At 47.1% G+C, this 15794-nt stretch overlaps 1 protein-coding gene across 1 annotated transcript in view; it reads right to left on the bottom strand.

Annotated features, from left to right (window-relative positions):
• Positions 1–931, bottom strand: part of GTF2F2 (general transcription factor IIF subunit 2) — a 98722-nt gene extending 97791 nt beyond the window's left edge. Inside the window, exon 1 of the mRNA XM_009644771.2 lies at positions 839–931. Within this exon, the coding sequence (XP_009643066.2) occupies positions 839–931 (93 nt within the window). The remainder of the gene's footprint in view (positions 1–838) is intronic.
• Positions 932–15794: the final 14863 nt, after the last annotated feature.

Raw genomic sequence — 15794 nt, 5'->3', positions numbered from 1 at the left:
AAGAGACCTGGACGTGCAGGTACAGAGCTGGCCAGCGAGCCTGGAGACCACATGCTTGCTTTTCCTGAGCCCCCCTAATAGCACCAAATGGAGGAACCCCCACAAGAGAGCTCGTGAAGATGTCAGGATTCCTTTGCCCCAGCCTCACTGATTCTAGTTGCAAGATGATTCAACGTAGTTATTATTCCCTGCCTGGCAGGAAGAAGTCATGGGATAACATTGTTTTAGAAACATTGGAGGTCTTGATGAAAACTACATTTTTTCTGTATTTTCTCTGCTGCAGAGAAACCCCTGGGGAAGTGAAGCAGGCTGTGTAGAAAGAAAGTAAAATAGAGCGCATGATAATTAGTGTATTATGAGCTAATACAACACAGATCTATATTGCTCTCTCTGCATATGTCCCCAAACCTTCCACATCGGGTAAAGGATCAGATGACAAACAGTTTTCATACACTAGATCAAACAAATCAGCTATAATCACACTAAACTGCAAGCACTGAATTATATTAAGCAGGTGGATCACAACTTGTGTTTCAGTTTGTAAGCAAGGCAGAGTGCATGCATGGAATTTTAACAAGAGGAACAAAATTTCCCTACTCAAGGTGCATGACAAGAGAGAAGAAAATAATTTCTTTGAGTGACAGAAAAACGGAGTTGCAGCCATTTCTGGTTCCCTTTCACTGCTTTGCCAGCAACAAGTTTGCAGACCCCCTGTCTTTTTTACTGTGCTCACGGAGGATGAGAAGTGTGTATCTGGCACAAGGCGAGGAGGAGAGGACTGGAGCTCCTGGCTATGGTCCTGTGAAATCACATTAAGCACATGAAAGCCCCTTCCTACCTGAACTGCTGCAGCGACTTTGCTGCTCTGGGCCTCACGCTCCAGATGTGCCACAGAGGTCCAGCTGTGGGCTCTCCCTGCAAGATAAACCATGCCGCTGGCCCACAGGGCCCCATTACCATGCAAGGCATTGGGTCGTGGCCAGCAAGCCCCCATCCCATCACGATGCACATGTGGCTGGGAACACATAGGGGTGGGAAGTGTTTGGGAGAGGCCATGAGGTTGTCCAGGTTATGCTGGTCGCCTGGCTGGCTCGAGAGCTGGGCATCCCTAAAAGCCAGAGGACACAACCTCCTTCCTATGGCCAGATGTGGCTTGGCCATCTTGCAGTCCAGAGCTGCTTGTCCTACTCCATTACAAGTACTGCACAGCATCAGCAGAGTTCCGCTGGCCAGCAAAGGTCTCTCCTATAGCCTGAATATCTGATTTTTCAGCCAGCAAAGAATCCATGGCTTCACTAGTGTGCAAGAATTAAGTCTCAGAACTACCATTAATGCTCAAACTGCCCGGGCAAGCAGATGGCAAAGCTTTGCCATCTTCAACTGTGATGCATCATTCTCTTGCCTGCACTGCAGATGGTCTATGCAACCTGGAAAAAAGAGAGGAAATAATCTGCAAAGATGCAAAAAACATCTGGGCAGAACATGATCATTTATTTTGGAATAAGTGAAAAGAAAGTCTGTGTAGCTTATTCCTGAAACAGAGCTTGGGCCATCAAGATGCATATCCATTTCCTCCAGCAGCAAAGGATTCCCAGTGTGCCTCTTTAAGGCCAAAACGTATGTTGCAGCCCTTGTGTTTTCAGACTGCCTTTGAGCAATACGTTAATAACAGACTTGTTCACCCCAAGCTGTTCTATGTCAGAGAGTTCAAAAGCATCAAACTCATGGCAGAGCTCCCGTTTCAGTACAGTGCTAGGCAGTATGAAAACTTAAACATCACACTTCTGCCTGAAAACACAACTCAACCCCCCTGTTCTGATCGGAAGGCAATCTTCATTCATTAATTAAGCCTTTTTAATCCTTTCTGTATGTTTACAGCCACACTTTTTTATGTATGCTGTGCATTGGAGAACACCTAGTTTTCAGGTTAGTGGAATTGCCGCTGTGCTTCCAGTTTCACCCATACCACGTCTTCCATCACATTAACAATGCGCAGTGAGTTTGACTGTAGGCAGCTTGGCCTCTTGTTTGTTTGGATTTTCACCACACTGAGGAAGAAAAAAAAAAAAAGAGACAATTGGAAGATGCAGCTGCAAAATTTTTTTTTTAAAAAGGAAGACGACACTTGTCAGAGAATTTCAGCAAGATTTGATCTGAACCTAATTTAAAATAATTTCTTAAAAAGTGACCATAAAATTGATATTATCTCTTTAACTCAAGGTCCCTTTTGTCTCCCTCTGGCATAAAAAATTATTAGCTAACATTTTTCACCAGCGTCTCTCAAGAAGGGTTTTTAAGCATGCAACATTTTTAACCCAGTAGTAGTACAAAAGTGATGTGAGCTCTGAGCAGCTTGTTGCTTTCTAAAGTGCCTTTTCATTATAGAAGATGCTGCATAGAACTGAGTGCTCCTGTTCTCCAGTCCTCCACTCCTTTACTTTTTTCCTGATCCTTGAGTTTTCTCTGGTGATGTACTACCTCAGCACAAAAGGTCAGCGGTACCTACAGTCACTCATCTCCTGGACTTTCCGCTAATGACTTGGTGAACAACGAGGCATTTTCTGTTCAGCTACCAGAAAAACAAAAAAAAGTTTCCAATGCATTAATTTCCTTTCTGTTATAATTAAACAAATGTGATTATATGCCAGTGATTACTGCCATAATTATGTAGGTATAGACAACGCACAGTTGCCAAGGTATGTTATTGATATATAAATTATCTCCTAATGGACTATTGTTTTGCAGAGGGAGCTTTCCAATGAACCCTAGGAGAAAACTGTGTGACTAAGCTCAGCTAAAACAACATTAGTGACCAGAAGAACAAATCTAGAAGGCTACTGAAGGAAAACAGGATGCTCCTGTTGGGAAGGCAGCCAGCCTGTTGTATAGGGGTTGCACCGTTTGAACACATATAGGACTGGCTGACAACCTCCTGCAGCTGCCCATGGTTGAAAGCATAGGCAGGTATATACAATTTTGAGGGTTTGTGTATTTATATATATATAAAATGCGATAAAGACATCTAGTTAGTGGGTGCCACTGCTTCAGAAGTGATCGCTCTGGTACCCTGCAATGCCACATATTGAAGTGCTGTCATTAAAGGAAACGAACCACATGTATTTGCGTCCAGCCTCGTATTTCCACCCTTGCACCTGGTTGCAGCTCAGCCACAGCAGTGCCTCCCAACAAGCTCTCAATGAGGTAATTAACTGGAGACATCAGACGCCTCTGCTTCATTACTGCTGTGAAGGGCCTGCAGGTTCCCTCCAAAGCCTTTCTGCCTAGTGGCCTTTGCTGCCAGCTCTTTTTTTCCCTAAGTGCTGATTGTTGGCACTTCTCTAAAACAGCGCTAATGATCTAATAAATATGATTATATGGAAATGGTTTGTCTCCTCACTGCATAAGCTAACCATGCTGCTGCAGACCAGAGCAAAATACATTCTCTTTGCCACAAAGAAGGGCTTTCCAGCTAAATTGAAATGAATAAACTGGAATGAGTAGAAAGTGTTACAGACCTACAATTGGATCACATTTTACTGGATTTCTGTTGATGGATGAGGTTAAATGAGGTCTGAAATTTTGCCTTCTAGTTAATTATTATGAGTTGAACACAAAAGAAGAACAGAAACGGCATTTCAGTCAGTGGGAGGAAAATAAGCAGAAGAGAAACAGAGGGAAACAGCAAATAAAACCAGTGAGGACAAGAAGATCCAATGAGAACATGGGTGCCAAAGGGTGGCGAGAGGGGCAAGGACTGCAGCTAACCCTGATGGCCTCATGTTGCTCTGTTTTATCTTCTGGCAAGTGGCACATGGGGCTGGGGGAAAGAAATACAATCATTCTGGGATTATCTGTCATCAGAGGCTATTTCCTCGTAGTCTGCTTCTTGCTGAAAACTGCAGGCTTATCACTGAAAACGATTTCTCCTGGAGACTGAGTGTTTGGCAGCAGCAGCCCTCAAATCGGCACTTGCAGCTTGCAAGATACATCCACCTCCCTCCAGAAGCTCACACCCTGTTTCACATACACTTGTCATTTCTGGAGACCCAGCGTGATCAGGAGTTCAACTCTTTGCTTCATATACTCTTAAGGATGAATCACTGAAGCTTCATCTATCAAAGCTGAATGGTAACTTCTTTCTTAAAGTTACCAGAAGAAAAAAACAGAAGCAAAAGCTGTTTCTGACTGCAATGAGATTTCCCTTCAGAGCCTGCAGTACTTTCACTAGCTTTGCAAGCCTCGTCCCATTACTTCTCCCTGCTCTAAGGCTCTCAGGACCTCTCCTCCTTTCCCCCTCTGGCTTACAGTTGCTCTCTTTGCTGTTCTGTGAATCTGAACTCTTGGCCCTGATTTTATTACGTTACTTAATTGCACTCCTTTTTAACATGCATAGTTGTCCTCACATAAATAACCTTCCTGGTTGTTACAGCTTTTTCAAGGCTTTACCATTATATTCTTTTCTTATGCATCCACCTTCCTAAAACCCCTGTCTCTTACGCAGCACCAGTGCTACATCAATCACATACATACAATATTATCCTTTCGGTATTCGTGTTAGCAGAGCATTTGCCCAATCTGTCCTTCCTCAGCCTGGGCCTCAGAGCCCCTCAGCAAATTAGCAGTGTCTTGCTTTTCTACACTGTTCTTCAAGAAAGGGTATTCCCCCTCTGCCTGCCTTGCCTTGCCCCACTGATCTGGTTCATGCCTGCACGGCGCACTACCTACTTATTTCTTAGAGAACAAATGGAACATAATCCTTTTAGGACACCACCCCCACAGATATGAGCCACAATGTGGCTCCTCCTCTCCTACCTTCAACATCTCTGCCTCTAATTTACTGATTTGCTCTTAAAGATTTGCTGTTATTGCCGACTCTGACTCAGCTGTCTTGCAAATAAACACCAAAGAACAGCGCTGGCCCCAGCTGAGCTTCTCACTCATCTCTCCATCCCTGCTGTGCATCACCAGCACCTCCGGTGGCCCCCGGCTACCGCCAAAGATCCTAATGCTTTTGATCAGGAGTTGAGACAGCAATGACTTGAAGCCAGCCATAGGCTTTATCCTCTTTTGCTGGCTTGTTATGCTAGGCAATAACATCTCCCTAACAGCAAGATGGTTAAATTACCTGAACTTTCTTTGTTCGTGTGGAGATCTTCTGAGGTGAGAGAGAAGGCATCATTCTGGCAGTGCTAGGAATAATGAAGTCTGATTTCTCATCCACTTATGTCTCTTGCTTGACTGATTCTGAGTCCTTCCTTTGGCTCGGACAGGCTTTTCCCGCCATCATTAAATCTTAAATATTGATACTACATTAGCAGCTATATGCTGCTTTTAATCATATAAAGGGTTAAAACTGTAAAAGGGAAAGATTTAAGGATTTTTCTCACCATGCGGAAAGGCGAGTGGCTGAGCTGAGATTAAATTTCTGGGACTTGCCTTCCTTGCCCTTTTGTTCTGATCTCGGTGACATACAAGCGTGCTTCTGCTGAAGAAAATGCAGACATAGGAAGTCCCTTGTACCTGCCAGCTCATCATGGGCTTTCTAGGCATACGGAGTCTGTTACAGAGAGGAGCCCACTGCTGTATTAGAAACATGGACAACACAAAATCATCGAGATGACTGCTCAATAAAACTCAGCTTTTGAAAATCAAGGCAGGTCATGCTAAGCGTCCTCACATCTCGATGAGTTGTAGCTTTGGCATGACCTCCATTTTAAGCACTTGTGGGTCAAGGCGTTTTCCCTCTTGTAAAACGTTATTGATTGAGTCACAGTTGCGGTTTTGATGAGGGACTTTGAAGTGGCTGTTGGAGTAGCAGGCGAATTCACACAGAGAGGAGCAAATGCAGGAAGAATGGGTAGCAATTTCCTCTGGGCCAGATGTGTACTTCTCTGACGTGTTTGTGCATAAGAAAAGGCCTGGATATTAAACCATCCACTGCCTCTGCTGAGCAACGGTGCAAATTATTTCTGACAGCCATTCAGAGGTGCTTCAATTAAGCGCCCAAAACTGTGCAGCTCTTCACTAGAAAATTTGCTGGTGTTTTGAAAACATTGTGATACTTCCCTAATCTCAGAAATCATTGACAACCTGTCAAAGATAAAAGTCAGTGTCTAAGTCTCCGCACTAATGATTACTCCTCTAACCTGCTAGAGAAAGTGCCAGATACTCACCTTCCTCTTAGAAAATGTGAACTGTCTGGCAGCTAATAACATCTTTTTAACGTATTTACAGCAATTGTCCATTCTAACCCTCTCCAGAAATGTAGCTTCTGTAAGCTGCTTTTGAGAGTGCTGGGAGAGCGCTGGCTGGTAGCAGATTCCCGTTCTTTCACTGTTGTTAGTCTGTACTTGTAAACAGTGACCCAAAATAGAAACATGAGTGTTGTTCCAAAAGCTAATATTTGCTATGAAGAAAGCGGCTCCACAACTAGGAGCAGATCCCACAGCCTCTACTCAAATGAATCATCTCTCTGCACACAAGCGGTGCTGTCAAGTTCAATAAGCCTGTCTGTGAAAAGCTCGAGGATCAGACTCGCCGGCCTCCCGTCACCTGTGGCATGGGGACAAAGACGTGGATGGCTTTTGCACTGTTGGTCTTCTGTGTATTTGTGCACGTGTTCGTGAATCTACTCTTAGTGGGGGAGAGTGTGTGTGGGGAGAATGTAAAAAAGGTGAAAATCAACACAAAATTAGAAGTCATCTTCCTCCAGCTAAATGCGCTCTATCAAAGTTCATGTGCCGTCACACGAGGTACTGCATTGCATATAAAAATGCTTCCTTGAAAGAGTCATTAAAATTGCAAAGTCAAGTAGCCCAAGGTTAAAAGAGGCCAAAGTTTAGGCTGCCCACACAGCATTATTTCTGTACATCTATGTTTCTGTGTTATAATAGAGCCTTGAATGTCATGATTACATAGCATTTAGCTTGTTTTCCTACGGGATGGAGGCCCTTCTGGTCATGCTCTCTGTGTAGGTATATGTCTGCTTGACAGTTGTCCCCTCCCTAGCTTTTGAAACCATCCACCGGTTTCAATCAAATCTCAAAGATACTATACTGCCATAAATATATGGAAATTGGAGGTCCAACTGAGGAAAGAGATCCTGCTAGAGATCCAGTGAGAGAGAGAGAGCAGTGTAAACCCAGCCCTCACTAGGCACCTAGAGAAGCAACCTGAGGGAGGAGATGCTAAAAATACCAGCAGTAAAAAGTATGAGAAAAACCTCAGCTGGTCTCCATGCTTTATTAAACACTTGGCCACAGTCAAGGTTTACCTCCTCTGTTGGTTCTCTGAATGGGAGGAATACATACTGCAATGATACTCCTCCAGCAGGCCACCCTGCAGGCTGGTTACCTGCTGGTCCCAGAGCTCCTCGCTCCTCCAGCCCAGTCCCATGTGGATTTGTTTATCCCACTGCACTTGCAATCCCACAGTGCTTCCCATGGGAGCATTCCTACAGTGTTGGCTTGGCTGACGCTGTGGGGAGTCCCACATCCCCTGCCCTGCATGCTGCCTCGCCTGAGCAATGCTCCTTCTCCATGGGATCCTCTGTGGCAGCTGCTGCTGTAGTCATGTGAGGGCTTTGCAAACACTGGGTAAGCCATCTTCAGAAGCTGCCGGTGAGGATGCCTGGCTTCAAGGAGAAGAGATACAGGTGCCCTGGGAGGTCTTGGTAGGACACACTGTCCTACTCATGCAGTAAGTTGACAGTCAGATGCTGTACGAAGCCCTGGAGGAGAGCAGTGTGGGTGGCTCCCTGCAGAGAGACTGGCCATGGCCAGGAGCAAACATGAGCAATGATGGATAAGCAGTGGGGCTGACAGCAGGCTGGAGTGGCTAAGCCTGAGCCTGTCTTCCCAGGACCGAGGAAGACCGTTACCTCCTTATTCTCCAGATGGGAAACTGAGGCTCAGTGAAAGGGCAGCTTAGATGCTGCTTCCCTTCTGGAGAGGAGCCTCCTGAAGAAAGAAGTGAAGAGGTGTTTCTTCCAGGCAGGGGTTGAAGGAAAGAAGGGGAGGCTGAGCTGCACTGGGGCTTGTAGCCATGGATTAGTGTTCCTAGTCATAAGACGAACACTGATTTGAAACTAGTGCTCAAACCCCACTGTGTCCTGCAAAACAGAATTTAAGATCTCCTGTGAAGCATGTCATGGTGTTACACCTCTATTTTTTTGTAAACCAGACCCAGTTGCACGCTGCCCCTCCTATTTCCAGTGTATGCAGCCACACCAAAGGCGTGGCAGTACTGTTAGAGCTGAAGGTTTAAAGATAAAGATTTTTAGGCACGTGTAATAGTTTTTATGAAGCCAGCTAATATAGCTGGAGAAAGCAGATGAGGTTTGGGGCATGCATGCTTCTCAGGAAAGACACAGTGAATTTCAAACCTAACTGCACATGGGGAACAATTGTTCTGGGTTTAATTAGACCTGTGTCTGAGCTAGACATCTGACAGCACCCGTGGAATATAGAGAGGATATTGGTCGTTATCTCCTAAGGGGAAAAGAGAGGCAGGTAATTTGTAGAATAACAGTAGCACAATGTAGAGCGCTGAGAGATTAGTGGGAATGGTAAAAAGAGAAGGACAGTAACGTGCTCCAAAACATTGCTATTCAGAAAAGTGGTGAGATACCATCCCCAGATTTACCTAGGGAAGGTTTTGTAGGTTTTCTTTGAGAATCAGGGCTGGGAGATCAGAGGTGGAATGACTACACTGTAAGAAATGTTGCCTGTTGGAAGCACTTCATCCCAGCTGACTCATATGAATAGTTGAAGATTGTATCTTTTGACAGGCTGAGAAAAAGCTTTCTTTTGCCTTTGCAAAGTTGTGCCTATTGCATTTCAAACACCCAAGCATTTGGCAGATCTTCACTGTCTCATCTTAGTTGCTAAACCAAGAGTTTCTCCCTGTGAAGATTTTTTAATATGACTTTGCAACCAAAACTGCTCAGCTGCTAATTGGGGGCTGTGCAGCAGTCAAAATAGGATGATGCCTCAGCTGCCTGCATCATGTCTCATCTCCCTCACTGTTGATATTCAGACACTTGTCAGGGTCCTTGCCTTTTCTGTGTGCCTAAAGCCAGCTGAGAGGTTCCAAGTCCATTATCGGGCAATGTTTCTTCCTTAGGATAGCAGGGATACAGGAGGTGTCAAAGGGAGGAAGCTTGAGGTCCATGTCTCGGGAGGTATCAGCCTGTTGGACTGTGTCAATCTCCCAGTGCTAGTGAAGATCACCACCAACTGGTGGCCAGGCACCTCCTTCCACTGTTAGTTTTTCAGGACCTTAATGAGCACGATTTGACATATGGGGACGGTAAAGAAATTTCACTGTTTGCCTCAGCTGATGGTCAGAGACATCGTTTCATCCCAGGAATGGACAAGGTGAAGTGCATCTCTCCGCATCCTTCAAGAGAGGGGGCCACGAGGTTCCCACAGGCCAGCCCAGCCACACAGAGGGAGAAGACTGGTCCTGTGGTGTGGAAAGGCTCCTTACTCATAGGTTTGCTCAGCCTGGCATTGCTGCAGCTCCTGCCTGCCTGGGGAAGGAGATCTCAGCTGGCCCCCTTGCCTGGGGACATTACCAGAGCAGGTCTCAGGGAGCTGCTCCTCAAGCTTCAACCAGTCTCTTCTCAGCATTTGTGACCTGAGAGGGCCCAAGGCTTGTAGAAGGGGGTAGATTTGGTAAAAAATAAAAAACAATGCTTCCTGATGCTGGTGAGACTCCCACATTTGCCTCTTCCAAATTTAAGTCCATATTCCAAACCAGAGATTCTCAGCAACACAGAGCTAGGAACTCTTCAATTTCAGCAGTGCTACTGGAGTTTGTGCTCTGAAATACTTGAAAAAGAAAAGTGACACAGAGTCTTGTGAGTGGAGCAGAGCTGACACCTGGGGTGGGTAATGCCAGCTGACAGAATATTTCAGAAAAGGTGCAAATACCTGGAAAGGAGAGACTCTTGATGCCAAGTTTTTCAGACAACATTTGCAGCACCTGTCATTGCTAGGTCCCCTTCTGGTTCCTGGCCACGCACTGGTTCCTGCCAGAGCATCGTTACTATGCAGAAATCTCCTCAAGAGCATCACCTATAATGCTCAGCACTGCCGTGGTGGGCTTGTGCTAGCTTCTGCCCTCACAGGCACCTGCGTCCCTCTCCCAGCCGAGGTCTGGGTTGTGTGAAGACGATGGACAGAAGTTGCTGGGCAGGGGCAGCAGCAGTGCCACGACCTCGGTGTGCTTCTGTGAGCTCTGCGGGAAGCTGGAGTTTTTGGGGTGGGGTCCCAGCATGAAAGCAACAGGAAGAACTGCGTGAAGCCTTCGGCAATGGCCTCGGCTCTTGGAAACTTTCTTTTTGTGGATGATAATGCATATGTCGAAGAATTAAAGTATTGCATTCAGTATGTATGGTGAGTGCATCCTCTCACTGCTCTTGTTGTCCTCTCTCATGCTGGTTTTGAAGAGGTAATTAAAACCTGGTGGCTTTTGTAGCAGGTGGTCCAGAGGTGAACAGCACCTGACCCGTGTGACCCCATGTGTGAATAGCTACCTGGTTCTCCCATGACAGCAGCCCAGCTCTCCCATGGTTGCCACAGAGACAAAGTTTGGGAAGCCTTGACTCCTTTATTTCCCCAGAAGACCCCAGGACAGCCTTGAGGCAGCAGCCGAGCCCAACTGGCACCAATGCCGGCTGCTGGACTTGTGGATGCTCTCAGGTGAGCATGCAGGAATGGTCAGAGTCATACGGTGTGGGTGCCGAGGAGCTGCACATTTTGAGGTCCCTGGGCTCTCGTGTCATGAGTCCAGCTGGAAAGCCACCTACAGTAATTTTGAATTACCTGGCTTCCCTCTGGCAGCAAGTGACTTGTGAAGGTTCAGCTGCGGTGGCCGAATTCCTTGTTCCTGGTACTTTGCCTTGATGGGCAGATATGGAAGGGTGTAAGTTGAGCAGCTGCTAGCAGAGCAGCTGGGGTAACACATGGCATTTCGTGTGCATTTCTTTTTCCACCTCAGACCCACTGTTTGTATTCTGCCCACATGCTCGTAAAAGCTGAGCCTCACCTGGGTTGCAGAAGATGGAAGTTACCTTGGAAACTGCAGCAAGCCCTTGATGGTTTCTAGACAGCTTCCCGCAGGCTGCAGGCTTTGTGCACGCCAGCAGCCGGATGGTCTCCTTGTCCTGAAGTTGCTATTTTTCCGTCAAGCCTTTTCTCCCCAGATGGGAACCGACCGCTTGGACTTACCATCTCCTGATGCTCTGGGGGCAACTGTCTAAGACCAACCAGACAGCCCAAGTCAAGTATTTCCTTGTCTCAAACAACTCGAGGAGGCAGAAGAGGAACAGGGAGAAACAGGATGAGCCCTGTGGAGGCGGGGCAGTGAGCTGCTTCCTCTATTTCTTCTTGCGGGCAACAATTGAGCAAGCGCTGGACAACAGGTCAAATTTTGACCAACTTGCTGAGGGAGGGTGAGATCGGCAAAGACCCTTGCTGTCCCACTGACACCCCCCTGAACCTAATTCGAGAGATGGTCTCCATCTCTCCCAGGGGTGGTCTTGGACCAATGAGACTATATAAGAATAAGCGCCTATGTTTTGACTTGTTGACCTATTGCCTAGGATCAAGACTCCGGAACAAGACGACAATGCAGGATCTAAAGGTGGTGATATCTTTCCACTATACCCTATTCTCTCTCCCCCCACCTTCTCCTTCTCGTTTGCCCGTTTCCCTTTGATGGTTGGTAAGAAAAACTTCCCTGTGCCAAAGTAATGAAGTTTGTTGATTATTGCCAATAAATTATTTTGTACTGTTCCTCTGAGTCATTCCCGTGACTTTACCTGCTTTGCGGCCCTGCTGCGTATGGATCAGCCCGTTAGTTGGTGCTCCTTTCAGGGCATCACAAAGATTCACCTCACCGAGTGGGATGAGACAGCATCAGACACTGAGGGGTGCTGCACGGTGGGAGGCAGGCTTGCTTGCTTTCACACAGTGCAGACATCCCTCTCGGTAAGGCCAAACCTTCACCCTGGCTTCATGTATGGCTGACTCTTTTGACCCTGTTGTGTACTTTTTGTTGGTGGTGTCCACCTGAAGGGCCTGTGAGGCCAGTGTGTCGCCCGCAACTCCCTCCTGTGCTGTGCAACTGGAGGAGGCGAAAGGCAGGCAGAAGAGGAAGATGCCAAGAAACGCAACTCAAAACCGTAGTAATGACACACATGGGGTATGGAAGAGCCAGGAGGGGAAACACCATCCTCTCTCCTCTCCTATGAAAACTGTTTCTTACAAAGAGTCTCCCTCCTTTTCCAACACCAGCCTCTATTGGGGTTCTGGAGACCCCACTCCCAAACTTGTATTTAAATTACACCATAGGGGTCCAATTCTGAATGGTGAATGGCATTCGGGAGCTCACATACCTAACATCTTTCTTGTGTCTGTGGGCAACCCTATCCCCAGAAAACCTCCTTTGCTGGAGGATTTCATCTGGGAGAAGAGAGATCCAGCAGCAGGAGAGCTCTGACAAGAAGGACAACATGGCATGTGACCCCCTGCAGAGCATGCAGATGACCTTCTTGATGCTGGACCGGATGGTGAGCAGGGGAAAAGGGCTGAGTTCAACAAGCTGGAGGCTTGAATGTCCAGGCACCAGCAATCAGGAGAGCAGGGGGTCAGGGACCAGCTAGAGGACGGTGTGTCCAAGGACAGCTCTGTGTGTCTGTGTGTGTACATGTCCACATACCATTAGTGGTCTTCAACCCTGATCAGCCACCAGAGAGGAAGAGGATGGGATGGCAGGCTCCTCTGGCAGGTGGGGAGACCAACCTGCTCAGAAGAAGGACAGATCTGAAGCTTTGCAGAAATGCCCCAAACCTTCAAATTTGTTACAGCTCTAAAGATGGGAGTTTGTCCTTTCAAAGGTCTTACGCTTTTCCTCCTCTGGGCTCTTGAGTGCCCAGTGGGGACACAGGTTTCCCACAAAATACACAGATTGCATTAATATGACAAAATTAAAATCAGACCTACAGATTTTGAACACAAGAAGGCCGTCCTTTTTCCCTCACAAAGATCAGCCATCACTAGGAGGCAACATTAATCAAAGGAGTGAACCAGGAAGGGGATGTTACCGCATAGGACTTCCACAAGGCTCAGGAGCAAACAAGGCTGCCAAGGGCTCTGCCACTAAACTGTGGGACAGTGGGGTGGCCATCCTTGACTCTTGAATCTCTCCTGATGTATTTGTAACGAAAAAATTCAAAGTAGTCCAGGACATAGGATAGCCTTCATATACCAACCTCCTGTTTTAGAAACAGTATGATCGCTTTAGTTGCTGCAAAATACCGCCCAAAGAAAGTCTACCTAATCTTCGATGCTCTACCACTGGAGATGAAGTTGAAAGTGCATTGCAAAGCTCTACAAGACATTACACCAAAGACAGTCTTCACAAGACAAGTCTTAGAGACGCATGTAATATAAGTTCTAGAGTAAACTGCAGAGAAGAGAAAACAGGGAAATTTTTTACATACCTGGAGCAACATTTTATGGAAGAGTTTTAAACTTTGTGGGATATTAGAGCTGCATGTATTCCATTGAATATACCGTATATATGATACTGAAACAGAAAATGTTTGGTGTCGCTATTTAGAATTGCAAATAGCTGCAGGTCTGGAGCAGCAGCCGCCCAAGTATGATCCCAAAGGCTGTCATTTCATTTAGAGGCTGGGCTGGGGAGAATTGCAATCACAATTTTTATGTTTTGCAGCAGCCTTTTTAGCTTCAGCTAAGGCCTGGCACCGCAGCCCGCGCTGTCACACTAAGGCTCATGGGGAGACACGTTAAGCCCTCACAAACATTTTCTTGCCAAAAGGGAGCGAGTACATTACACGAGCTTTTATATATATATATATATTTGTCAAGTGTGTAGAAGAAGGAAAACCTCTTCAGTTTCCAAGGGTATGCCTCTTAATAGCAAGTAAATGCCTAGAAGAACACCACTGCTAGGGCTGTTAGGCAGTGCTGAGCTCAGCCATGCCCAACCACCCTGAGGACTTTCTAAAAGAAAAACTGAGGTCCATACATATGATCCAGGATCTGTGACAAGTGAAGAGAAACTCAATCTTGGCAACAACCACAATCTTGGTTTACTCGTGACTAAAGCAGTGGTGGCGAAGGGTCCCAGAAGCTGCAAACACCGGCCACCAGCTGCTTCTTGGTGTCTTTGCTCCCCTTCCACACGCTGATTCCTGGGGATGCCCTTTCTAGGATCTTTCTCCATGTTAGAAGAGAAAACTCAGGAGAGCATTTGGTACCTGAGGGTTAAAGCTCAGCAGAGCACAAATTGCTGCGTTAGTTAATCCTGGTTGCTCTCAGGCAGCCTGGGAGTCCATCTCCCTTTGCCTCTATTTGCAGGTCACGGGGGGTGATTTTGGGGGGAGCGGGAGGGCAAGGTTCCACCTGGGGAAGTCTTCCCACCCCTGACGCTGATGTGCTGCAGGGAGGGAGGGTATGGTTGGGTTTTAGCATCAGCTGGGTGGACACGTGAGCTCGATTGGCTCCCTGCATCCTGACCAGGGAGACAAACCAGGTGTCTTCACAGGGCTTTTAATTCCTTCCTTAGCCCCAAATCCCAGGCCAAAGCAGCATGGCTCTGCAACATGCACCAAGCCCATTTCAGAGCACTCACTCTGGAGTCTGCTTCTTCAGACCTGCTTAAAAAATTAATAATAAGAATAGTCATGGTGGGCTTAGGCCAACCTATGTTGGGTAGACTGTTGGATGCTGGCCACATGACTGCACCCCATCTCTTCTTGAGGGGATGGCCGGTGTCAGGGAGTGTAAATGCCCACAGAGATCTGGGCCAAGCAGCCAGGCTGGATCCAACCCAACAGTGCGCGACTGCAGAAGCCCCCCTGAACCACCTGGCCAGACACCAAGGAGGAGAGGGATCTTCAAGAGGTTCATTGAGGGAGGGCCATGGCTAACGCATGGGTCCTGCTGAGTGATGGGGCTGCTGCTCAGGCTAAGGAAGACAGACAGGTACCTGTGGGGCTCTCCTGCTCTGAGATTTCTTGTGTTTGAACCGAAGTCTGGCTTGAGGGACTTAACCAGGGCAGCTGCTGGGGTCAGGGTGGTGTCACCACTCTGGTGCTCCATGCTCCACCATGAACCCCACTATCAAGCTCCAGCAGGCAACCAGTCTTCTCTTCCATGAGTTGAAGCTCAACATTTGTCTTCTCTCCATCCATCATGGCTGGGCTTGAGCAAATTCCTTCCTGACCCTAAGCTGGTGGTGGGTGGCAACCCCACACAAGGCCAGCATGATTTAAGGGTGGATCCAAGGAAACATAAAGGAGCAGCCACAAAAACTCTGCAGTTGGCTGGTTCTTAGAGTCAGGCCACCAGGAGGACCAATGTGGAGAGCTGCAGCAGCTGTCCCAGAGCTCACACAAGTTAAGAGGTAGCAAAAGGTATTTGTTATGTACGTCAAGTGTTTTGTAGCAGCTTGGGTACTGGCAAACATAGGGAGCAAGGCTCCTCAAGGGAGACAGCCAGTAAAGGACAGAGAGAAGATGTAATTTGCCCCAAGGCCGGGAAGTTGTCAAACTCCTGGTCAGGCATAAACGCGCAAGCACAAGTGGTTACAACCCTATGAAGTGAAGCAAGTGACGGCAATGTTCAGCCGCTGAGAGCCTGGGCCAGCCACTTCTTTACTTTTTTTTTTTCTCCCTCTAAAGTCTGCTTATGAGAATTGCTTTTGAGTATTTATGTTTGGATTGCTTATTTGGAAGAAGTCACAGCTGCAGCTGCTCC

Source organism: Egretta garzetta, unplaced genomic scaffold (assembly GCF_000687185.1).
Source record: "Egretta garzetta isolate BGI_Z169 unplaced genomic scaffold, ASM68718v1 scaffold268, whole genome shotgun sequence".
Classification (NCBI taxonomy): domain Eukaryota; kingdom Metazoa; phylum Chordata; class Aves; order Pelecaniformes; family Ardeidae; genus Egretta; species Egretta garzetta.
The sequence above is the reverse complement of the archived record's forward strand: the minus strand, read 5'-3'. Positions and strand labels throughout refer to the sequence as shown.